Source organism: Bos mutus, chromosome 8 (assembly GCF_027580195.1).
Source record: "Bos mutus isolate GX-2022 chromosome 8, NWIPB_WYAK_1.1, whole genome shotgun sequence".
Classification (NCBI taxonomy): Eukaryota; Metazoa; Chordata; class Mammalia; order Artiodactyla; family Bovidae; genus Bos; species Bos mutus.
The window spans coordinates 103,478,353-103,503,513 of NC_091624.1; the positions used below are offsets into that span (position 1 = coordinate 103,478,353).

General features: G+C 44.8%; 1 protein-coding gene across 1 annotated transcript; it reads left to right on the forward strand.

Annotated features, from left to right (window-relative positions):
* The first annotated feature begins 336 nt into the window (after nt 1–336).
* On the forward strand, nt 337–18,048 carry LOC102283236 (L-threonine 3-dehydrogenase, mitochondrial). The gene is made up of 9 exons (XM_005886682.2): nt 337–417; nt 8,592–8,791; nt 10,689–10,731; nt 11,379–11,449; nt 13,616–13,765; nt 13,868–14,040; nt 14,954–15,044; nt 16,742–17,011; nt 17,609–18,048. The coding sequence occupies exons 2-9, from the start codon at nt 8,608–8,610 to the stop codon at nt 17,746–17,748; spliced, it is 1,122 nt and encodes a 373-aa protein (XP_005886744.1). The 5' UTR covers nt 337–417; nt 8,592–8,607; the 3' UTR covers nt 17,749–18,048.
* The last annotated feature ends 7,113 nt before the right edge of the window (nt 18,049–25,161 follow it).

Sequence of the window (25,161 nt, forward strand, 5' to 3'; positions counted from 1 at the left end):
CGAGGTTCCTTGCGGTGGGAGGCTCTTGAGCTACCCTCACCTGCACAGTCCGACGCGAAGATGTGCGGTCTAGCTCTGCTGCAGCCGGGACGCGGCTCGCAGGATTCGAAAGCTCGGCTGGCAGTGCGCGACCTCTCCTAAAGAAAGGTGGGAGGCGGAGCCCGCGAGAGGGGCTCACGCCGCCCAGTCGGTTACCATGGCAACCGGTGCCCTCCCTCGCGGTAACCCTACGCTGACGTAAGGCTGCCAGGACCGAAGAAGGAGATTGGTGCGTCTGGGGGCGGGTTTGCGCGCAGAGAGGATAAAGGCGAGGTGCGCCCAGGGCCAACTGGGCTTTCTGCTCTGCGCGCTGTCTCTGTGCCACGTGCTTCTCCAGCGCCTCAGCGGCGCAGCATCTTTGGGCGGCTGCCTCGGAAGGTCAGTGCGGTGGGACCGGATGTTCCCCCCCGGCTGATCCTGGGAACTGAGCCTCTTTGAAACGGAGGCTGACGCCGCGCGATTGCCTGACGCCTTTGCCCCCGACTGGCCCGATAGGTGTGACAAGGCCGGGCGCCCCAGACTCAGAGCTCCCCGGGGCGATCGCGGGTCCCCTGCTGTCGCTGCGGACCTGGGAGGCCGAAGGAGGGTCGGGGTACTGCTGGGATCGGCTGGCGCGGCTCTGGCCCTTCCTGAGTTTCGAAAGGGCACCCCCTGCCAGGAGCGGTTTTCCTCATAAAACCGGTTTATCCAGTCATCTTCCCTGGAGCTTGAGCACCCCCCACAACTTTTCCATAGGAAAGTGGGAGGCTAAGGCTGGAGATCCGCGAGCGGCCCTTGTCTCCACGTCTTTTGGGGTTCCCTCTCCTAGGCCAGTGTGCACTGGGGGGAAGGTGCGGGGCGCCCGCTCCGCAGGGCCAAGCCTGTCTCTGAGACCCTCTATGGCTCACGCTGAGAGCTCCAGGATTTTTTCCCCCGACCCTTCCTGGCTTTCAGATCATCCCCGCTTTAAGTCCAGACTTTACCAGATGGTTGATGGAGTCTTTAGCAGTTCGCTAACTGCTTTTATAAATTGCTTTTATTAAATCCTGTCAGCATGTGGTGTCCCATTTCTAAGGATGGGGAAACTTGAGGTTGGCGAGGTAGTGTACGCCGGCTCACGCCGGAGGGAGGGCGTGAGGTTCAAGGGAGGGCCTTGAACCCCGGGTGCTGGTGGGTACTCTTCTTCTGGGGAGCCGCGAAGAGGAGGAGCCGAGCTGGAGGGGAGAGGGGCAGCGGGGAAGGTGGTCCCTTCGCCACCACGAGGATGCGTCCTCCTTGTCCCCTCTCTTAGGTACCCGATGTTTTCTCTTGGCAGGGAAGAGTGGGGGTGCTGGCAGGAGGGTTTGAAACTCAACGGACCTGGTTTGCAACCCCTTTCCCTTTGGTAATTAATTATGTGCCTGACCTTGGGCGGGTCAATTCAGTCTGCAAAATGGAGAAAAGATCCCAGCTTCAGAGTTACTGTGAGGCTTAAATAAGAGTTCAGGAGAGCAGATGCTTCCTCTGTGCTCGGTAGTTGAGGTGCCACATTTTCCCGTTGGATCATTACTGTGAAGAGTAGACCTTTGGGGACTTCTCTGGTGGTCCGGTTGTTAAGCATCCCCGTTTCCACTGCCGAGGGCACAGGTTCAGTCCTTGATGGGAGAACTAAGATCCAGAATGCCACAAGATGCAGCCAAAAAAAAAAAGGACACATTTATTTATATGAATTTTGTATGATTTAATGAACGGGAGGATATAAAGCCAAGACTACCTTGCAAATAAGCAGTTATAAGCGTTATTGATCCTTAAATCAGAGTGAGAAGTGGGAAAACTCAGGGGAGATGAAGATGGGCATGATCAGCCCTGGGAGAGGGTCCTGGGGCCAGGAAATTGTCAACTGGGCAATGACTGACCTTTGGTGAAAGCAGTTTCACTGAGTGTGGATCAAGAAGGCCTGCTCCGAGGGGCAGGGATGTGGTTTGGGGCAGTATAAACACTCTGGAGAGCCCTGAGACTGGAAGGAAAGGTTGAAGGCTGGATGAGAATGCTAGGTTTCAGCAGGTTTATAAGCAGAGGGCAAAGAACCATTTAAGGGGATTGGTGGGACCAAGGGCTTGGGAGTTTGAACTGGCTGGGGGTTTCGTGGCTCTCTGGGGCAGCATTGATCTACACTGGGTGAAGTTTCTAGCTCCCCAGTAATATATGTATGCACTGACCATTTCTTGGGCCTGGATTTTTAAAAATTTGGTAAATTATGGTTTTTAATCACATAACATTAAATTTAGCCTCTTACCATTTTTAAGAGTACAATTCGATACTGTCAGGTATATTCACAGTGTTGTGCAATGGATCTCTAAAACTTTTTTATCCTGCGAAATGAAAGCTGTGCCTGTTAGTTAAGCACTCCTATCCCCTCTCCGTTTCTCCCGTGGCAACTAAATTTCTACTTCCTGTTTCTATGCTTTTTGACTGCTTTAGATAACTCATGTAACTCATATGGATGGAATCATACTGTATTTGGCCTTTCGTGGCCAGCTTATTTCAGTCAGCATAATGTTCTCCAGGTTCATCCGTGTTGTAGCATTTGACAGGAACTCCTTTTTCAAGGCTAAGTAATATTCCATCACATGTATATACCACATTTTCTTTATCCATTCATCTGTTGGGAGCTGGATACTTGTAGCTTCATACTGAATGTGCTAGAGACATGACCTAATACATTCTTATTTACTATCTCTGTGGCTGAGAATGATGAGAGCTAGAGATTTGGGAAGATCACAAGATTAAGGGAAACTGATGATGCATCCTCAGAAAAAAAGGTCTATTTTCTTGGTTTTCAATATTCCAAAGTAGAGTTTCTTTTAATATTTTTGAAATAGGATTATCTGTCTCCAGAGAAATCACAACTGAATTAAAGTTTTTTTCCCCAAGAAATGGAAGTAATGTTCTCTGAAAACAGAGGACATTCTGTTTATTGTGGTGTAGACAAACCCCTGATACTTCCCTTTCCTGCCTGCCTGTTTGACGTAGTGTTTGAATTCTCACATGCATCAAGAACTGTTCAGTGGGACTCACAGCTCCCTGGGAGAGGCAGCCTTACTGGCCCCTGGCACGTAAAACCAACATGTCCAAAACCAAGCTCGTTTGTCTTCTGACCTGATCTGCTCCTCCAGGAAGCGCATGCCCAAATTAGAGGTCCGTGTTATTCTTCTCCATTCCTCGCCAGTTGCTCCGTGTCCCAACAATCACAGCCAGCTGGGCTCAGAGTCTGCATTTCTGTCACTCCCTTCATGATGCCACTGCTTTCCTGAGCTCTGCTATGGTTGGGGCAGAAAGGTAGATACCAAAGATGGAAAGGTTTGTATAACAACCACCCCAGTAAGGCTTGCGCAGGGGAGATGCTCAATTATTTAAGTAGGAAAGTCTGTTGGCCTGTTTCTCTTTGATCCTTTGGAACTAAAGTAAGCAAAGTGCATAGGGGAGAAAGTCTGTGGACTTTTATCTGATCTCCAGTCATCCTTGATGGTTTCCATTTCTAAGTTTGACAACTAGCTTGGCAAAGCAAGTCTTACTCTAGAACAGTTATTCTCAAGTGTAATCTGGGATAACCCTGAGATTCCCTGAGACCTTTGTAAGGTCCATGAAGTCAAGGCTATTTTTAAAGTAATACTCAGAATTTTTTTTGCCTTTTTCATTGTTTCTCTCTCAGATATGTGGTGGAATCTTCTAGAGGCCACGTGGCTTGTAATGAGCTTTCCACTGACCTAATGGGGTGTGTGCTTGTGTACTCTTGTGTTTCTAGAATCTTCTAAGGATAGCAGGCTTAAAGTATAAATATATTCATTTTCAGAGATAAACTCCATTTGTTCTTACCACTTCTGTGCATTTTTATTAGTTACATGCTGTTATATCTGCTATTATCTTTGGAGCCCATTTTCTTTTAAAATCAATATGTCATTGCTTTGAAATTCTAAGTTGAGCCTTTGCCTATATGGAAAAATAACAAAAAGTTTATTGTAATTTTTTTTTTTAATTTAAGGATACATCATTGGCTTAGAGGACTTGATTTTCTTCAACTCAAAGTTCTAGCATCTATGTGTATAAATCCTGAAAAGAAATGACACAAGAGTCCTCTGAATCATGGAAAGAGGAATTTTTCTCCAGATAAATGTACAAAATTAAATAATACATGAAAATATGAACACTTTCCTCAGGTTTTACAGATGTTAGAAATTTAACTTGTATGTCTGACGCCACAGAGCATTTTGAATAATATTTTGGTGGCAATACCATTATTCTGAGACCAACCATTCTAAATGAATGAAGTGTAGATAGGATGATCTCTTTAAAAGCCAAGGCTATTTGTTACAGCCTTCCAAACTAGAAAAGAAAAAACTATTGAAGTATGACAAGATAGGTTATCAAGTTGCAGTGGCTGGAGAAACAGTAAAGCCTTGGTTGGATGAAAAAGCATGGAAAACACTCAGCACAGCCGCTGTGACAGTAACTTGTCAAAGACTTAGCTGCAGACGTGAAGACTGACAGCAGAAGCGTGTATCTTGCAAGTGGAAGAATCTGTGGTCATGGCCGGACTGATCATTCTGTTTGTTTTCATGCACTGTCGATGCCAAACCAATCATCAAAGACTAGCTTTTTAGTGAAGGTTTGACAGCAAACACAAATAGTGCCAGTCTTTGGTATAGAATTATTTTTTTGAATTTCATGGTTTATCCTGGACCAACTGTTGAATTTTCACTGACAGTGCACCAGCCGCAGTGGCTAAAAGTACTGGTTCCTTTGCAGAAATCAAGGCAGTGGCACCACTTGGTACTAGAAGTCACGGGATTCTTCACTGCCATATGCTTTCCTGTAAAAAAATAAAAAATAGAAAACTTAAGGACTGTTGTTACTCTTGTTGTTTAGTCCCTGACTTGTGTCTGACTCTTTTGCAATCCTGTGGACTGTAGCCCACCAGGCTCCTCTGTCCTTGGGATTTTCAGGCAAGAATACTGGAGTGGGTTGTCATTTCCTTCTCCAGGGAATCTTCCCAACCCAGGGATCCAACCCAGGTCTCCTGAGTTGGCAGGTAGATTCTTTACCACTGAGCCACAGGGAAGCCCCTTACTTAAGAATGCCCTTTCAGTTCAGTCTAGTTCAGTCGCTCAGTCGTGTCCGACTCTTTGCGACCCTGTGAATCACAGCACGCCAAGCCTCCCTGTCCATCACCAACTCCCGGAGTTCACTCAGACTCAACGTCCATCGAGTCAGTGATGCCATCCAGCCATCTCATCCTCTGTCGTCCCCTTCTCCTCCTGCCCCCAATCCCTCCCAGCATCAGAGTCTTTTCCAATGAGTCAGCTCTTCGAGTGAGGTGGCCAAAGGACTGGAGTTTCAGCTTTAGCATCGTTCCTTCCAAAGAAATCCCAGGGCTGATCTCCTTCAGAATGGACTGGTTGGATCTCCTTGCAGTCCAAGGGACTCTCAAGAGTCTTTTCCAACACCACCGTTCAAAAGTATCAAACAGTAAAAAGTGATTAATTTTTATTAAACCTTGAGCCTTGAGATGTATCTTTTTAGTGTATCATTGGTAAATGGATGTATTTGTTGTGTATCAAAATATGATGGTTGTTTTGAGATTAAGCATTTTTTTGATTGAATTGTGAGCTGCACTGGTCATTTTTTTTTTTTTCATAGAGTACTAGTTTTACCTGAAAGAATGACTGACCAACTATGCTTATTCATACCTGGACAATCGGCAAACATTTTCTTAAAAAAAATAAAATAGATAAACCTAGCGAGCCTGTCAAGGAAACAACCAATGGTATCTGATGCAGGTTAACATGTATCCACCATTGTGAACCTGACCGCATCCCAGTACTTAGGAATTTTCTGATGAGATCAGTGATGTTAACTAGTATAACTTTGAGGAATGGTACTGTCAAGTGTGTTGGCAGTTAGAAGCTCTGCATTACTCACTGAACGAAATTTTCCAAAAGACCAATGCATAGAATTGTAAAATCATACAGGAATAAAACACCTGTTCAAAGCATTAGATATACTAGTGGGTTCTAATGTTACAGGTACAACAGTTTCATGATAATGTCTTCAGATTCTGTGTTGCAGCTAACTTTTAAAGAAACTAGCATGTGTTGAGTTCTGGATATCAAAGGCAAGTATCCAGAATTATCTGAGAAGGCTTTAAAGATACTGCTCCCTTTTCCTCACTGCTTTGCTTTGTGAGTCTGGATTTTCTTCATTTACTTCAATCAAAGCCACAGATTGAGTTAGAAGCAGGTGCAAAAATCCAGTTGTTTTTCTATTAAGGAAAACATCAAAGAGATGAGTAAATGTAAAACAGTGGCAGTATGCTTTTTGTTTTGGAAAATATATTTTCATAAAATACGTTTATGTTAACACTAGACAGAGGAGCCTGGTGTGCTATAGTGCGTGGGTCAGAAAGTCGGACACGACTTAGCAACTTGAACAACAGCAAAAGGAGTTCTGAGACCAGAAAATGTGAGAGCTGCTACCTTAAAAGCATTCAACTGAACTTGGAAATGGCAAGATAATAATCTTGACTTGGAAAAGCTACATGCTGTAGATGGGTGGAGGGCTTTTGGGTTTTGTTTTTAATGTATATGCATTGTTAGTCAAAGCCATCCCATAATAGGGACCGTAGTGCTGCTTGATGGTTAAGAACTGGGTTCCCTGAGACAGGTGGTGGTTGCGATGGTTAAATGCTGTAATACAGGAGGGCATTCATGGGCCTGTGGCCTGTATTGAGCGTTAAATGTTAGCTAGTAATAGTTGTAGAATAAGAACCAACTCAGTCATGAATTGTCCACATTGCTAAACTAACATACAGTGTCTGAAGTTTCATCTACCAGTGCTGTTGGAAATCTGACAGCTGACCAAGGTGGAGGCCACAGGGCAGTGTGCAGAGAGCAAAGACCTGACCTTGGGGAGGATGGGCAGGAAGGTTGCTGTTCCAACCAGCAGAGTAAGCCCTGCACTCTGATCTACTCTTGTGACATGCTCACCTTGGGTAAAGTTGGCGAGGAAGAAGAGCTGGACTGCAGTAAAATATACATGATCTGGGAAGAGGGGAGAAAATGGCTTTCTAATTATCCTCTCTTAAGAGGTGGCAGTGAAACGGAAATTAGTCACGGCTTACTCAGTATTGCTGGGGGCCTTTTTACCTTAACGATCTGCTTTTCTAGTCTGGATCAGCCTTAAGATAAGTCTGAGTTAGTTTCATAGGGTGCTGTGTTATTTAGCCCGGAGCCTATTTGCGCTTCAGTGGTACGTGGACAGATGGTAGTGGTTGTGAAGACTGGAGGCTTTCACTTGGATCCGTGACTTGGTGTTCCTGGCATGGACGGCTCTGTACACAGTAACCTCCACTGAGACTTTAAAGCCCGTTGTCATCAGCACTGTGTGGCTCCAGTTCTAAATCTCAGCCAGCCTTTGTTTGCCTGAACTTTGCATGAGCAACGTTTATCCCTTTTCACCGGGCTGGGCTCACGGTCGTCTCTAGATTGGCTCCCTGTCCCCGCGCTCAGCAGTCTCTTTAGTTTGGTTCATGAATCCAGGGCATGGCTTTGCTTGGGAGCTGGCGATCTTAGTGTTAGTTGTGGTTAAATTGTTTGTGTTTTGAGGGGTCTGGAAGGTAAGCAGTTACATGCTGACCTCTGCTTTTTTGTTTGTTTATTAAAATTTTATTGAAGTATAGTTGATTTATAATGTGTTAATTTCTGCTATATAGCAAGTGACTCAGTTATACATACGTAATATATATATACATATATATATATTCATTTTTATTATGGTTTGTCACAAAATATTGAATATAGTTCCTGCTATACAGAAGGAGCTTGTTGTTTATCTGTCCTATATAGAATATCACGTTGGCCAAAAAATTCATTCCGGTTTTTCTGTAAGATGTTTTCCTATGCTAATCCCAAACTCCCATTCCTTCCCTTCCCTACCGGCTCTTCCTTGACAACTTGAAGTCTTTTCTCTATATCTGTGAATCTGTCTTTGTTTTGTAGGTATGTTTTTTTGTATCATATTTTAGATTTGCATATGATATCATACAATATTTGTCTTTCTTTTTTTGACTGACTTCACATAGTATGATAATCTCTAGGTCCATCCATGTTTCTGCAAATGGCATTATTTCATTCTTTTCTGAGCGCTAAGTCACGTCAGTCGTGTCCGATTCTGTGTGACCCTATGGACTGTAGCCCACCAGGCTCCTCTGTCCTCTGTCAATTCTCTAGGCAAGAATACCGGAGTGGGTTGCCATGCCCTTCTCCGGGGATCTTCCTGATACGGGGATCAAACCTGCATCTCTTCAGTCTCCTGCATTGGGAAGTGGCTTCTTTACTACTAGCGCCACCCAGGAAGCCCTTCATTCTTTTTTATGGCTGAGTAATATTCCATTGTATATATATGAACCGCATCTTCTTTATCCATTCATCTGTTGATGGGCACTTGGCTTGCATCCATGTCTTGGTTACTGTAAATAGTGCTGCATGAACATTGGGATGCATGTGTCTTTTCTGAACTCCGCTCCTTTTGTGTTATAGGTGTGCCACAGAGACCATGCCAGTTGTTCGGGTGCTGCGGCGGGTCGCCTGCTGGATGCTGCAGAGCCCAGCCTGTGGCTGCCGGGCTCCTGTCCTACCCAGCCGGTTTCTGGGGACCTCTCCTCGGCAGATTCCAACGGATGCCAACTTCCACTCAACTTCATTCTCAGAAGCAGACCAGCAACGTGTCTTAATTACAGGTTGGGTTTTTTTTTCTTTCTCCCACCTTTGTGGCTTCATTATTTTCTTTGTGTGGCTGTATATTCATTTTTGGAATGTCTAACATACCACCAGGTAACATGTATTCTTCAGAAACTCCCTTTCCACTCTTGGCTTCCTCCTGAATTGTGCAAATCCCTGGTGCTTATTTTGTCGATGTTGACAGGGCTTGGTTTCCCTGCCCAAATCTTCTATCATCTGAAGAAAGGACCTGGGAACCTGGGGATGAAAAAGCTACTCTGGGGCTTGGTTCCCCTTTCCTGCTCGAGATCCAAGGTGTGTGGACAAAACGTGGACCATGGAGTCTGGCGCATCTTTCCTTGGCCAGGCTCCTCCGGCCAGGCAGTTACTGCATATTTGTGTCTTGGAGACAGAGCAGATAGGCAGGGCCTGCCCGGGGCTCAGGGAACTTCTCGCCATGACCTCATGGAGTCTGTGTCTCATTGTCCACAGACTGGCTCGCCAACCCCTCTCACCTCGTGTCCACCCAACATCCAGTTCTGCATCTGCTCACTGCAAATTTGACCGTCTGCCCACAAGTCCTTCCAGCTGACCCAAGCCCACCGCTGATTGATTAGCACATTTTTATTGTCTTCAATTTGCCAGAATTTCGTGCCTTGACTTCACGTCATTATCCATCTTACATTCTTCAGTGTGTGCATATTTCTCTCACTACCACCTCCTCCTCCACTGTAAATGGGTTTCAAGTGAGGTCTGCTCCCTCAGCACTTCCCTCCCTGACTCTCCCAGCATCTTGTCCGTGTCTCTGATTCCCTCCTCCCGCCACCAACAAAGCACCCTCCAGGTGCTACTGTCAGTGCGCTGGTTTCAGTCACATGTTTACACGAGTTTACAGGAAATCCCATGGTCTGCATCTTCCTGCCTGATTACTTTCTCCCAAAATGGAATTTAGGGTTGTATTCCCCTAAATGTGTTCCTAGACCCCCAGCTCTCCCATGTCCAGCAATGGCATTTGTAAGCATTCAGATTAAGATGCCGTAATCATTTTTTTAATGTTCTTAGCACCTCCTAACCCACCCAGTTATCTACTCTTTTTTGGGTGACTTTTTGGTTTTTGCCTTCTTTCTCCATTCCTATTCCACTGCAGGTCTAATGGAGGAGGGTGCTCTGGATAATCCCACCAGAGGCTGATATCCAGCTATTGTATCTGCAAATAAACTTATTTACTAAACAGAAACAGACTCATAGACTTAGATAACAAACTTATGGTTATCAGGGTAGGGTGGGAAGGATGAGGGGAAGGGACAGTTTGGGATCAACGTGTTCACACTGCTATATTTAAAATGGATAACCAACAAGGGCCTACTGTATGACACAGGGAACTCTGCTCAATGTTGTGTGGCAGCCTGGATGGGAGGGCAGTTTGGGGGAGAATGGATACATGTATATGTATGGCTGAGTCCCCTTGCTGCTCACCTGGAACTATCACAACATTGCTAATCAGCTATACCCCAATACAAAATAAAAAGTTTCTTAAAAAAAAAAAAAAAAATTACATGTGACTTTAAGTGTTCTGGTACCCATAGGAGATAAGCTTCATAGCCCGTCAAATAACAAAGCCAAAGCTGCTAGTGAGTTCCTGGCTGGGCGATGTTCTTGCTCTCCTGTGACTGTTCTCTTCCTGTTCCCTGGCTTCCCCTTAGCCACCCTTCTGCTGGAGAATGTTTTGTCTCTGAAACTCATCTGATCTGATCTCTGACCTAGCTCGGAGAAGGTGATTCAGTTCCATCAGGCCATCCTGGGGCTTCACCTAATTAGCTAAGATTACCAGTGGAGTTTTATTCTGTTACTACATCCTGGGAATAATTGAACTGGTTCAATTTAAATTAAAGTTTCACTTTTTTCTTCTTTATCCAGGGGGTCTTGGCCAGCTTGGAGTGGGTCTTGCTAGCTTTCTGAGGTAAGAGCTCTCGAAGTTGAAATTTAAAATCTGAGTTTGGGGGTATGTGAAGCTTATCTTTGCTCCTGTTTAACCCCTAAATCTGTCCTCTCCCCTCTTGCTCCTGAGTCTTTTACGATATTGTATCTAAATGACCGTTTGGAATGCATTTCATTGTGCCTCTTAGAATCACAGACTTTGTCTCAGGTCCTTGACTCAGTGTCCCCCGTCCTGGTCCTTTGCCCTCTGCCTGTTCTAGGTTAGGCAAAGTAAGACCTGCCTCCAAATGGGTCAGTCAGTTTTTTGATGTTTGGGGACTGAGAGAAGAACATGTAGAAACTGAAAGGGAACAAGGTGGGATTTAGAGAAAGCGGGATAAAAGGAAAAGAGAGAAGAACAGGGGGGAAGAGGGAAGGACTCCGGGGCCCTGGGAGGACATTGGTGACAGGCACGGACAATGATGGGGTAAGGCATAAGCAGGAGATGCAGCCCCAAGTGCGGCTGGAACCGCAGGGATGCTGGTTGAGGATGGAGAGGAAGAAGGGCTCATGTGTAAAGGTGGGATTTGGAGGCAGGCAGTACATGGCAGTTTCTCTGGGCAGGATGGTTTTCATAGGACCTGGTGTGTCCTCAAATGTACCGTCTCGTATGTTTAATTTTCCCTTTAGGAAACGATTTGGGAAGGACAATGTGATTCTATCTGACATTCGGAAGCCCCCGGAACACGTCTTTCTTAGTGGTAAGAGGCTCTCAGAGCAGTCGGAGAGGCAGCTTGTAGGATTCGTATCATCACTCATAACCAGGCTTGTGAATTAAAGGAGGAGGAGTGTTTGAGGCACACTTGTGCTACTTAAAAATGTTTCCTGCATTTGGATTTCCCGGTCATTAGGTGGTTAAGACTCCATGTTTCCAGTGCAGGGAGCATGGGTTCAATCCCTGGTCAGGGAACTAAGATCCCACATACTGTGGGGGTGTGGCCAAAAAAGGAAAAGACGTTTCGTGTTTTTGTCCTCATTCATTCTGTAAAATGTCATTGGTGTAGTCACTGCTTGTTCAGGTGATCCAAGGACAGGGAGTTCATTAGCCCTTGATGTGAAGTTGTGGAGTAATATCTTCGGATATAATCTGCAGCCATATCTGTGGAATAAAAATTTGGATTCTACCTTTCAGAGTTTTTAGTGAACTTAACTCAGAAAGCACACAAAAATCAAGTTCTGAAGTGAGGAAAAGGAACTTTAAGTTTTGGAGAAATTAATCCTCCTATTTCAGCATGGACTTGCTCTTAAACACCTGTGCATGCACATGGATCTCAGACTCCTGTAGTCGAGCTGCTTACCACCTCAAAGATGTTTTTACATACTTTTTATTTTTTTGAAGTTCCCGTGAACATATTTTATTGGATAAATATGTGCATTGCATTCTTATTGTTGCTCGAACCTACATAAAATAGTGACTTAAGAAATTAAAGTTCTAGAGGTCAGGTCAGAAATTAAAACTCATTTCATTGGGTTGAACACAAGATGTCTGGGAGAGCTGGATCCCTCAAGACACTTCAGGGAAGATGGCGCTGGCTTCCTAGATCACTTCCTCATCAAAAATATCTTTATGACATCTCCTAGGCCCTCCTGGTTCCATGTCAGTCTTTCGTGGTTCACCTTGGGGAAGAGCATTAATGTGCTGAGTAGGGGAAATTGGCATTGCAGAAATCTGGCTCTACCCCTAGCCTAACCAAGTGTGTTGAACCCACAACTTGTGGGTTATTTATATCATGGTGGGTTTCTGGCTTTTGTAAACCCATGTTATCTATTCCTTTAAAATATGCAGCTTATTTAAGCAGAGTGAAATCACCAGGTGCCTGCAGTGTGGCGTGAACAGCATCGGCTCAAGCCAGCTGCCTGGTTTTGATCCCAGTTCTTAATCTTAATTCTGTTTGATTCTGGCAAGTTACTTAACCTCTCTTGGCCTCAGTTTCCTCCTCAACAAAATACTCACCTCAAAGTTTGTTTGAGAGTTAAATATACAGTAAGTCCCCTACTTTCAAGTTGCAAACTTTCAAAGGTGTGAACGTGCATGCGAGCCTCTGTATGCCAGCTGTTGTTCTGTACTATTGTACTGTTCAAGGTGCTAGACTGTCAGATTAAAAATATTTGATTTTTTGTTTGTGTTTTTATGTATGTATGATTTGCATTAAAAATTCTATAAACCTATTGCAGTATAGTACTATATAGCCGATTGTGTTAGTTGGGTACCTAGGCTAACTTTGTTGGACTTATCCCTGGGTTTGGAAGTTCCTCTGGAGAAGGGAATGGCAATCCACTCCAGTATTCTTCCCTGGAGAATTCCATGGACTGAGAAGTCTGGTGGGCTACAGTCCGTGGGGTTGCAAAGAGTTGGATACACATGAACAAATGGACTTATGCACGTGCTCTCAGGATGAACTTGTTCCTATGTAGGGTATTTCCTGTACAGGAAGCCCTTAGAATAGCACTCAGCAGGTATAAGTCCTGTGTAAGACTTAAAGTATTGTTAACCACGGAGTGTATGTGTTAGTAGCTCAGTCATGTCCGACTCTGTGACCCATGGACTGTAGCCCGCCAGGCTCCTCTGTGCATGGGATTCTCCAGGCAAGAATACTGGAGTGGGTAGCCATTCCCTTCTCCAGGGACTCTTCCCGACCCAGGGATCCAACCTAGGTCCCTTGCATTACAGGCAGATTCTTTACCATTTGAGCTACCAGGGAATCACCTGGGGGTTGGGCTTTGTATTCTGCATAAGAAAAATGCTGAGTTGTGTCTGAATAGTTGTTACCAAGTTGGTAGCAATGGAATTCAAAATCAATGGGAAAACCTGTTGAAGTTTTCAAGCCCTGAACTCCTTCACTTGCCTGATTCACTGCTCCTTGCAGGCCCGTTTATTTATTCCGACATCCTGGATTACAAGAATCTTCGGGAGATTGTGGTGAACAACCGCATCACGTGGCTGTTCCATTACAGCGCCCTGCTCAGCGCAGTGGGAGAAGCAAACGTGTCCCTGGCCAGAGCCGTGAACATCACTGGTGAGTCTCTGAGTCGTGCCCCGGATGCCCTGTTTGCCGGATTGCCCTTCCTGGGGAATCCTGGAAAGAGGTTTCCCAGGTTACGAGGGCTGCTCGTTTCAGGACTGCACAATGTCCTGGACGTTGCCGCAGAGCACGGTCTGCGATTGTTTGTGCCAAGCACCATCGGGGCGTTTGGACCTACTTCTCCACGGAACCCAACCCCTGACCTCTGCATCCAGAGACCCAGGACCATCTATGGGGTGTCCAAGGTCCACGCTGAGCTTATGGGCGAGGTAGGCATCACTTGGCACGGTGACTCAGTGTTTCCTTTTCTGTTTTTGTCTCAAACACCTGCTAATTCATCCTTGGAGAGGACTTCTTCCCTCCTCCAATCCCTGCCCCCAGAAATGCTTGGGGACTGATTGTGTTTGCCAGGTGCCCTGTACCCATAGCTCCAACAGAATCCTCAGCCCTGTGCTAACATTCAACACTTCAATCATGCCCCTCGAGTGGCACCCCTCCTTCATTTGCTGCCCATCTTGCTTGTACTGCACTATTCTTTCAGGCTCCTGATATTACTATTATAAGAGCTAACTTTAAAATAACTTCAAGTGCCCTTTTGGTTTTCTTCTTTAATACACTTTGTCTTTATACTGTATCTCTGCATAGCACATCTTTTTTTTTTTTTGTCATGACTCGTAGCTTATGCTTATGGGATTTTAGTTTTCCAACCAGGGATTGAACCTGGGTTCTCAGCATTGAAAGTGCAGAGTCCTAACTACTTGACTAAAATGTCCATAAAAGGGCATTTTAGTCAGTGTCTGACCCTTCAACTGACGTATCACAGTGACCATCTTTCCCTGTGCTGTCCCAACACTACCTCCTAGGTCAGGATCATGGAGATTTGTTCAGCACAATGAGCAGGGTCTTCCTTCCAAAGAAAGGCAGAAACTCCCCACTGTCAGCTGATCTGTTATTTACTGTGTTGTCTGACGATGTTATCACCAGAATGGCAATTATTTGATGATAACAAACTTCAGGGTTATTTGTTAAAGAAAAATGGCAATTCTAGGGTCTTCATTTCCTCGAGGAGGATTTTAAGATGACTGTACGGGGAGATGTTTGAGGAAAAGGCTGTTAATTCTTTGCATTGCTCTACCTGATTTAAAAGATTCTTTTTAAAGTTAAGTTTTCTCTTTCTCGTAGTATTATTATTACCGGTATGGATTAGACTTTCGATGCCTGAGATATCCTGGAATCATTTCTGCTGACTCCCAGCCTGGAGGAGGAACAACTGGTAGGGTTGTTTTTTATTTCTTTTTTATGTAAAATTAGCTTTCTATTTGCCTGGTGCAGTGGGGATGGATCTGCTGTCATTTCAGCCATATGCTGGCTGGAGTCTTTGTATCCTTTCTGAAAAGTGCATCTGAGAAGCTCATTGAACCTATTGACTTAAATTTGTTCAGGGCAGCTCAACCAGTGCTGTAAATCCAATGGAATTTACCACCCACAGTGCCAGAATCAAACGGACTAATTTCACTAAGCATATTACCTTCCAAGTTCATCCATGTTGTCGTAAATTGCAAAATTTTATTCTTTTTTATGAGTGAGTAGTATTCCAGTGTGTACATTAGCCAACTCTTTATCCATTCATCTGTTGATGGACATTTCCATTGCTTCCATGTCTTAGTTATAGTAAATAAGGCTGCAGTGAATGTTGGACTGAGTGTATCTTTTCAAAGTAGTGTTTTATTTTTCTCTGAGTATGTACCCAGGAGTGGAATTGCAGGGTCATATGTAGTTCTATATTTAGTTTTTTGAGGAACCTCCATATAGTTTTCCACATTGTTATCATTTTGGACTTGAGTGTGCATTATGTTCAGTAACTCTCACATCAGAGATCCTTCCCTTATGAGGGGTTCTGAGATATAACATAAAAGATACTTGACAACATCCGAGGGATTTTTACTATAGCTTTGTACTATTGTCTGAAGTCTGAGAGGCTTATACTCTAGCTTTGTTCTTTTTCCTCAGGATAGCTTTGGCAATTCTGGGTCTCTTGTGGTTCCATATGAATTTTAGAATTATTTGTTCTAGTTCTGTGAAAAATGTCATAGGTAATTTTACAGGGATCACATTAAATCTGTAGAGTGCTTTGGGTAGTATGGCCATTTTAACAATACTATTGTAATTCTTTCAATCAAAAGCATGGGCTTTCTTTCCATTTCTTTGAATATCTTCAATTGAAATTTGAGGACATTTTTTTAAGGGATTTTCAAAGAGCCTTTGGGTTTAGTTACTTAAAAAAAAAATTGCCTAATGTAGTGCTTCTCCAGGAAGGCATGAGGAATCCCTGGGGATCCTTGAGTCAGGCCTTCTCAAGGGATCCAGGAGGTCAAAACAATTTTCATATTAATACTAAGATATTATTTGCCCTCTTCAACGTCCTTTTCAAGTATACCATGGAGTTTCTCACAGGCTGCCTGATGTATGTAGCATAGCAGACTGAACACAGAAGCAGAGATTCTTACTGTTTCCAATTAAGCCAGGGAATAAGGAGATTTTCAAAATGAAAAACATACCATTCTTCTCACTAAATTTTCTCTTACTTGGAATCTATGTTCTTTTTTTCACATATAATATCATACATATGAATGTGTGGGCTTATTATCATTTTTAAGTATAAAAATATTTTTTAAAGTTCCCAGTTAATTTCTGATATGGTAGATGTTACTAATTTCTGATACAGTAGATGTTGCTGTGTGTGTATATGTGCTCAGTTGCTCATCATGTCTGACTCTTTGCAACCCCATGAACTGTAGCCCTCCAGGCTCCTATAACTCACCTTAATAAAACCTTTTTTGGGGTCCTTGGTGATTTTTAAGCCCACAAAGAGTTTCTGAGACTAAGACATCTGAGAACCACTGCCTTAATTCGAGAGGCTCACTCATAATTTTTGTTATAAGATGTCCCTCAGACAAGCTTCTCTTTCAGACTATGCGGTCCAGATTTTCCATGAAGCTGTCAAGAATGGCAGATTTGAGTGCAACCTGAAACCCGACACGAGGCTCCCAATGATGTACATTGACGACTGCCTCCGGGCCACCCTGGAGGTCATGGAGGCCCCAGCAGAGTCCCTGTCCATGAGAACCTACAACATCAGCGCCATGAGCTTCACCCCCGAGGAGCTGGCCCAGGAGGTGCTCAAGCATGTCCCGGAGCTCCAGGTCACCTACAGTGTGGATCCTGTCCGACAGGCCATAGGTGGGTAGACCGCTGCCTCTCCCTCAGAACCAAAGTCAAGCTGCAGTCCGCCACACGAGTCCTTGAGGACATAAACCGTGGAGGAGAAGGAGAGTGCAGTGCCTTTCCCAGGGGCCCGACACCTTCCGAAGAAGGAGCTGCTATCGCACCAGAGCTGGCAGGTGGCACAGTTTTGGGAAATGATGTCCAAAATGGGTGGACTCGAGCTGTCCAAATAAACCGCTTGTCAGCATTTCACCATTTGCCAGTTTAAATATCAAACAAACAGACATAGTATGAGAGCAGCCCTGGGTTCTCAGAGGCTGTGACTGTGCCCCTGTGTGAGTGCCATGCCATCTGAGCATGGCAGTCCCACCTTACAAGCCTGCAGGGGACTCTCCTAGCAGGTGGTAACTCACAGTGCCTGGCAGTAGATACAGGCTTCTAGTCTGAGAAGGTGACTGTGTGTGCCTGTAATGGCTGCTCTGCTCTGCTCAAGGGAGATTTCAAATAGAACGTTTCTCTCATGGGATGTTGACCTTTATGTAAAGTGTTCTAGACCTTTTTGCACACCTACAGCCTGAATAACTTAAGCTTCTTTTCTATGTCTTATCCTAGCGGATAGTTGGCCAATGAACTTTGATGATAGCAACGCTCGGAAGGACTGGGGATGGAGGCACAATTTTGACCTCCCAGAGCTGGTGACAACGATGTTGAACTTCCACGGTCCTGAGAGCAGAGTTGCCCAGGCTAACTGAAGGGGCCGGAGGAAGAGCTCATGAGTCCTGGGTGGCTGTCCAGGGAAAGCTATAACAACCGTGAGGTTCCAGACCCCAAGGAATTTAGATGACGTGGGGCTGAAGGACTAATTGGATTGAATTTTCGCAGCTCATATTGAACTGCCACATGGAGAAATGACTTGGCTGTAGTGTCTTCTCAATGCTGTAGGTTTGGTGGTAGCCCTTCTGAATCTTTGCTGTTTGCCTAAACTTGTCCAAATCACAGAATGAAGACTTAAGTCACAATCATTTCCGTTTCCTTAATTAAGATGAAGTGACCACTTTCAGGAAGATATGTGACATTTGTATTAAATTAAACTTAATTTAAATATCACTCCTAAGACTCCATCATTCCCTTGACTAAGACCAAAGATTACTTTTTAAAGACCATCAAAGATAATCTCCAAATTTAAAAGAATTCTTTACATCCCATCAGAGTCTAAAAAAATGTCTGTGTGTTAATCCCATGTTCACAATGTTCAACAGATTTTAACCTGTCAAAAATGATCACTTCCAATTTATTTTTCTAAGAAGATACACTGCTGCTACTGCTGCTAGGTCACTTCAGTCGTGTCCGACTCTGTGCAATCCCATAGAAGGTAGCCCACCAGGCTCCCCTGTCCCTGGGATTCTCCAGGCAAGAACACTGGAGTGGGTTGCCATTTCCTTCTCCAATGCATGAAAGTGAAAAGTGAAAGTGAAGTCGCTCAGTCGTGTCTGACTCTTAGTGACCCCATGGACTGCACCCCACGAGGCACTCCGTCCATGGGATTTTTCCAGGCGAGAGTACTGGAGTGGGGTGCCATCGCCTTCTCTTCGAAGATACGATAGTGGTAGGAAACTAAGAATATTAGAGATGATCTAACTGGTCAAGGGGGTCGCTAAGCGTCGGATACGACTGAGCGACTTCACTTTCACTTTTCACTTTCATGCATTGGAGGAGGAAATGGCAACCCACTCCAGTGTTCTTGCCTGGAGAATCCCAGGGATGGCGGGGCCTGGTGGGCTGCCGTCTATGGGGTCACACAGAGTCGGACACGACTGAAGTGACTTAGTAGTAGTAGTAGTAGTAACTGGTCAAGAGGAGCATCTCTTACTTTGATTGCCTTCCTACTGGTGAGCTGGGGGTTGATGACCGGGACTTTGATCCCTTACCTGCCACGTCAGACTCTCCTGGAGCTTGTCTAAATGTACAGGTTTGGGGGCTCCATGCCTTCAGGTGGACTCAATTGTTGGAGATGGGAATCTCAGAGGACCATGGGTTATTCTTTTCTAGCACTGGGCCCCCAAATTTAGACCAATTCCAAACATGATTTTCTAAAGAGGACTTCCTTACAACAGCCTTTCTATGCACTCTTAGATGAGCTTTCGAAAGAGCTCCACTAATCCTCTGAAGGGCTTCTCGGGTGGCTCAGCAGTAAACAAGCTGCCTGCAATGCAGGAGACGTGGGTTTGATCCCTGAGTCAATCCCTGGAAAACCCCCTGGAGAAGGAAATGGCCACCTACTCCGGTATTCTTCCTGGGAAATTCTGTCCTGGGAAATGCCATGGACAGAGGAGCCTGGCAGGTTGTAAGAGTTGGACATGACTTAGTGATTAAGCAACAAACAAACACTTAAATGCAAATGGAAGATGGAAAGGGCAGGAGGCCTGTGTTCCCATCATCACTCTACAGGGGCATTCACTTGCTGTTCAGAGATACTCACTCGCCCATTGCGGGAGGGGGTCTATGCTGTGCCCCCTCCCCTGACCCCTAGTGCACTGAAGCCTGCCGACAGTGCTAGGTCTGCAGGATTCATAATCCAAGGACCTAAAGGAGACCGATTGCCTAGCCAATAGGCAGTGACACTTTAAATGTTTCCCGTCTTTCCTTCGTGACACTTTTGAACTTGAACATGAGCCTATCTGGCACACTGGAAATCCACAAGTCTTCCAAATAAGTACAAAATGTGAAAATCTGATTTTTGAGGGGCGTCTGATTTGGGGGAAAAGCTTTGCACCTGGAGGAGAAATGAATTCTGGCTGTCACTTTCCCTGAGGTTGTGGATCTTGGCCGAGTCACTTCCTGTCTTGAGTCTCCGCTTCCTCACCTGTGAGAAATGGCGTGAGCCTGGCTGCAGCTTCCTGACTTCCAAGGCTGTGGCTTCAATCAGGGGACTAGAAACAAGACCATAGTTAAACATTTCCTGAAAAAGTAACATTGGGTATGTTTGAAAGCATATCTGTAAACATGTAATTTATGGGGTATAAGAAAACCCACTGGGGGATAAGAGGAGGAGGGATAAATTGGGAGATTGGGATTGACATATACACACTACTATATATAAGTAGGAACTGCTGCGGCGGCTGCTGCTAAGTCACTTCAGTCGTGTCCGACTCTGTGCGACCCCATGGACGGCAGCCCACCAGGCTCCCCTGTCCCTGGGATTCTCCAGGCAAGAACACTGGAGTGGGTTGCCATTTCCTTCTCCAATGCATGAAAGTGAAAAGTGAAAGTGAAGTCGCTCAGTCATGTCCGACTCCTAGCAACCCCATGGACTGCAGCCTGCCAGGATCCTCCATCCATGGGATTTTCCAGGCAAGAGTACTGGAGTGGGGTGCCATTGCCTTCTCCAAAGTAGGAACTAATAAGGACCTATAATACAGCACAGGGAACCCTACTCAGTACTCTGTAATGACCTATATGGGAAAAGAACCTTAAAAAGAGTGAATATATATATATATATATATATATATATATATATCTGATTCATTTTGCTCTATACCTGAAATTAACACAACATTGTAAATCAACTATACTCCAACAAAAATTATAAAAACAAAACTGCCACAACCCCACAACTGTGCTCAGGGACCACCCATTCTCACAGGCCGCCTCCCTCCCTGTCCACACTTAAGACATTAAGTGTCACTGGTGAGACATTAAGGCTCTAGTGAAAGATGAATCAATATTTCCAGTCCTTCTCCTCTGGAGAATATACCTTTGATATACCTTTGATAAGGTATATTATCAAAATACCTTAATTAAAGAATACTTTGCTTAAAATTATTCAGCACATTCATATTAAAGCAAAATTATTTGGTTGTCTCGCTGAGGACTATGTAAAGCTGAATTGCACATTTCCAGTCAGTGAAAGAGGTAGAATATAAATATTGTAACAGTTTGACAATTTCTAGTTTTCTCCTTAAGTCATTGAGTTTGGGGGTGCGGGAAACTTTTGCTAAGTATCTTCCATATGCTTTGATACTAATTTTGCAATGTTTGGAAATAAACTCTGGAAATGAACTGCTGTGCTGATGTATTTATTCAGTCTTGAAACAGATGGGATTCTGTTTGAAAGGGAGAAATGATTTTTAAGAATCTTTCTGTTTTAGTAAAAGATTTTAAAAATGTCCTTGTTCATACTGAATTTTGTATAATTGTATGCAAACTGCTTTCAACACTTCTGTTTAAAGATGGTTTGCAACTCCCTGGGAAGATTCCTTTGCACTGATTAATAATAATAATAATAATACTTATTTTAGTGAGTGTTTCTTTTTTGCTATTTAATACCATTTTTCACAACAAATATCAGGGAACCCAGACTGACTTCATAATTAAAAACATATATCACTTATACCTCTCCTATCCCCAGTAGAAATTTTAAAACACTTATTTTAGCATTTTTCCCCCTTTTCCCTTAAAAGTTGGGTGCATGTTTACTATCTTTTTTTCCCTGATCCAAGGTACTCTTTCAGAAGTTCCTGGCTTACTGTTGTTAAGTTATGACTCTTTTGCAACACCATGGACTGTAGCCCACCAGGCTCCTCAGTCCGGTCCATGGGATTTCCCAGACAAGAATACTGGAGTGGGTTGCCATTTCCTCTTCCAGGGGATCTTCCTAACCCAGGGATGGAAACTGTCTCCTGCATTGCAGGCAGATTTTTTTTTTTTTTTTTTAAATCACTGAGCCACCAGGGAAGGCCTTTCCTAGGTTAATAGGACAATGGAATTGTCATATGCACAGATAAAGTGAAAAGTGAAAATTGCTCACTCATGTCCATCTCTTTGCAACCCCATGGACTATACAGTCCATGGAATTTTCCAGGCCAGAGTACTGGAGTGGGTAGCCATTCCCTTCTCCAGGGGATCTTCCAAACCAGGGATCAAACCCGGTCTCCCACATTGCAGGTGGATTCTTTACCAGGTGAGCCACAAGGGTACAAGGATTAATAGTCAGCCACCTGTTGCTCTGGCTAAGCCATGAGAAAATCACCATGGGAAAAGAATAAAAGCAAAATAATAGCAATACAGCATAACCCAAATAAAAGCACACTGGGTTGAACAGTTGGGGTTGTCATTCCCTGTAGGCTAAGGAGAAACATAGTGTGGACCTCGGAACGCTGGGTCAGTGCAAGTTCATAACACTGCTTGTGCACACACTAAGATGTTTTCCCAAGGCATATGCGGGTCTATGACCTCCAGCTAGGTGAGAGCCCTTGTACAAGAAAATAACAAAAATAGTTTAAAGTAATCAATAACCAGAGATCAAATTGCCAACATCCGTTGGATCATCAAGAAAGCAAGAGAATTCCAAAAAGACCTCTACTTCTGCATTATTGCTATGCCAAAACCTTTGACTGTGTGGATCACAGCAAACTGTGGAAGATTATTCAACAGATGGGGATACCAGACCACCTGAACTGCCTCCTGAGAAATCTGTATGCAGTTCAAGAAGCAAGAGTTAGAACTGGACATGGAACAACAGACTAGTTCCAAATCAGGAAAGGAGTATATTGTCAAGGCTGAACATTGTTACCCTGCTTACTTAACTTCTATGCAGAGTACATCATGAGAAATGCCTGACTAGATGAACCACAAGATGGAATCCAGATTGCCAGGAGAAATATCAATAACCTCAGATATGCAGATGACACCACCCTTATGGCAGAAAGTGAAGAAGAACTAAAGAGCCTCTTGATGAAAGTGAAAGAGTAGAGTGAAAAAGTTGTCTTAAAACTCAACATTCAGAAAACTAAGATCATGGCATCTGGTCCCATCACTTCATGGAAAATAGATGGGGAAACAGTGGAAACCATGACAGATTTATTTTGGGGGGCTCCAAAATCACTGCAGATGGTGATTGCAGCCATGAAATTAAAAGATGCTTGCTCCTTGGAAGAAAAGTTATGATCAGCCTAGACAGCATATTAAAAAGCAGAGACATTACTTCGCCAACAAACGTCCATCTAGTTAAAGCTATGGTTTTTCTAGTCGTCATGTATAGATGTGAGAGTTTGACTAAAGAAAGCTGAGTGCCAAAGAATTGATGCTTTTGAACTGTGGTATTGGAGAAGACTCTTGAGAGTCCCTTGGACTGCAAGGAGATCCAACCAGTCCATCCTAGGGGAGATCAGTCCTGCATATTCATTGGAAGCACTGATGTTAAAACTAAAACTCCAATACTTTAGCCACCTGATGCGAAGAACTGACTCATTTGAAAGGACCCTGATGCTGGGAAAGATTGAAGGCAGGAGAAGGGCATGACAGAGGATGAGATGGTTGGATGGCATCACTGACTCAATGGACATGAGCTTGAGTAAACTCCAGGAGTTGGTGATGGACAGGGAGGCCTGGCATGCTGCAGTCCATGGGATCGCAAAGAGTTAGACACGACTGAGCAACTGAACTGAACTGAATCAATAAAATGGGAGATGTGACTGGGGACACATCATAGCAGGCTGACTTCATCATAGCACAACAGATACTCTCTGCTTGCCAAGACACTAAATAAAAGTGATGTGGCTCTGAGGAACAGGGCTCTTGATCCAAGAGGTCTTGAGTCCTCTGGTCCTATCTTTAAAACTTTAATTCTGTCTCTAGTTTTTTTTCCCCCAAACTGTGCATCAACCACTCTTGATCCCTACCTGCTGTGCTGGCTGCAGCACAAGGGAAGCCCAAGAATACTGGAGTGGGTAGCCTATCCCTTCTCCAGGGGATCTTCCCAACCCAGGAATCAAACCAGGGTCTCCTGCATTGCAGGTGGATTCTTTACCAACTGAGCTATCAGGGAAACCCCGCACAGATAAAAGCATGGCTACGACTCCATGTTCCCAATGCAGGGGCTGTCCATCCCTGGTCAGGGAACTAGATCCCTGATGCCTCAACTAAAGATCCCATGTGCTGCAACTAAAACCTAGCACAGCTAGATTAATTAATTAATTAAAGAAAAACAAAAACCAGTGCCTATGGCAGAACAGGTGCCCTGTTATTAGTTCTCATGAAGTCTGATGCTCACCTGCCTCCCCATGAAGCCAGGAGAACTCTGAGGGAAAGACCCAAGAATGGCATTTCGCTTTCTCCTTTCCTGGAACCTGACACAGGCAGGATGAAAAGGACACAGTCAGAACCCCGGAAGCTCACCCCTGCTTGAAGCCAGATGCAGCAGAGACCCGGAAACGGGATGTGTTTCTTCCTGCTCTGGTGACAGGGTGCTGGGCTCTCATCCATGCAGCCATCTGGAAACCTGTCGATCCGGTTACTGCTCACTGAACATTTTCACCTTTGTGTGATTTGTCGCTCAGTCGTGTCCGACTCTTTGCAACCCCATGGACTGTAGCCCACCAGGCTCCTTTGTCCATGGGGATTTTTCCAGGCAAGAACACTGGAGTGGGTTGCCTTGCCCTTCTCCAGGGGATCTTCCCAACCCAGGGATGGAACCCAGGTATCCAGCATCACAGGTGGATTCTTTATCATCTGTGCCACCAGGGAAGCCCAAGAATACTGGAGTGGGTAGCCTATCCCTTCTCCAGGAGATCTTCCTGATCCAGGAATTGAACCGGGGTCTCCTGCATTGTAGGCATATTCTTCACCAGCTGATCTACAAGGAAAGCTTTGGCCTTTTGCTGATACCCTGTCCAACTCCACTGCCTGGAAACACCTGACTTACCTTTAACGCTGCAGGAATCAAGGCACCAGGATCCCTTAGTAAAGGGGGATAAACCTCCCTTTTCCTCCCACATCCTGTAGCAGCTGGCATAGTGCAGAGCCTGAGCTGCAGGTGTGGCTGAGGAACCCCATATGAAGGGGACTGTGGGTCTTAGGAGAACCCAGCCACCAGTCTGAGGGATCTGGATTGGGAGAGCCCTGCAGCAGGAGGTGAGGCAGGTGATGAAGGGCTGGGATTGAGGCATGCTGGAAAGAGACGGGAACATCCAGGAAAAGGAGAGGGAACCCAGGCGAAGTCCTCCAGGTCTGTCCCCAGAATCTGGGACCTGTACGACGGCATCCTTGGAGCCATCCAGGACAGGGAGGCCTTTAGGCAATAACCTGATAAAACACCTAAGGAGGATCAGCTAGATGGAGGAGACACACGAGGCAGGGTGTAGGGAGGGTGCAGAGCTGTCATGCCC

Bases quoted from the DNA above. Each gene is read 5' to 3' on its own strand.
- LOC102283236 (XM_005886682.2), top strand. From the start codon at position 8,608: ATGCCAGTTGTTCGGGTGCTGCGGCGGGTCGCCTGCTGGATGCTGCAG. The intron at 10,732-11,378 runs GTAAGAGCTCTC...TTTTCCCTTTAG, and splicing joins GGTCTTGCTAGCTTTCTGAG to GAAACGATTTGGGAAGGACA. The intron at 13,766-13,867 runs GTGAGTCTCTGA...TGCTCGTTTCAG, and splicing joins CAGAGCCGTGAACATCACTG to GACTGCACAATGTCCTGGAC.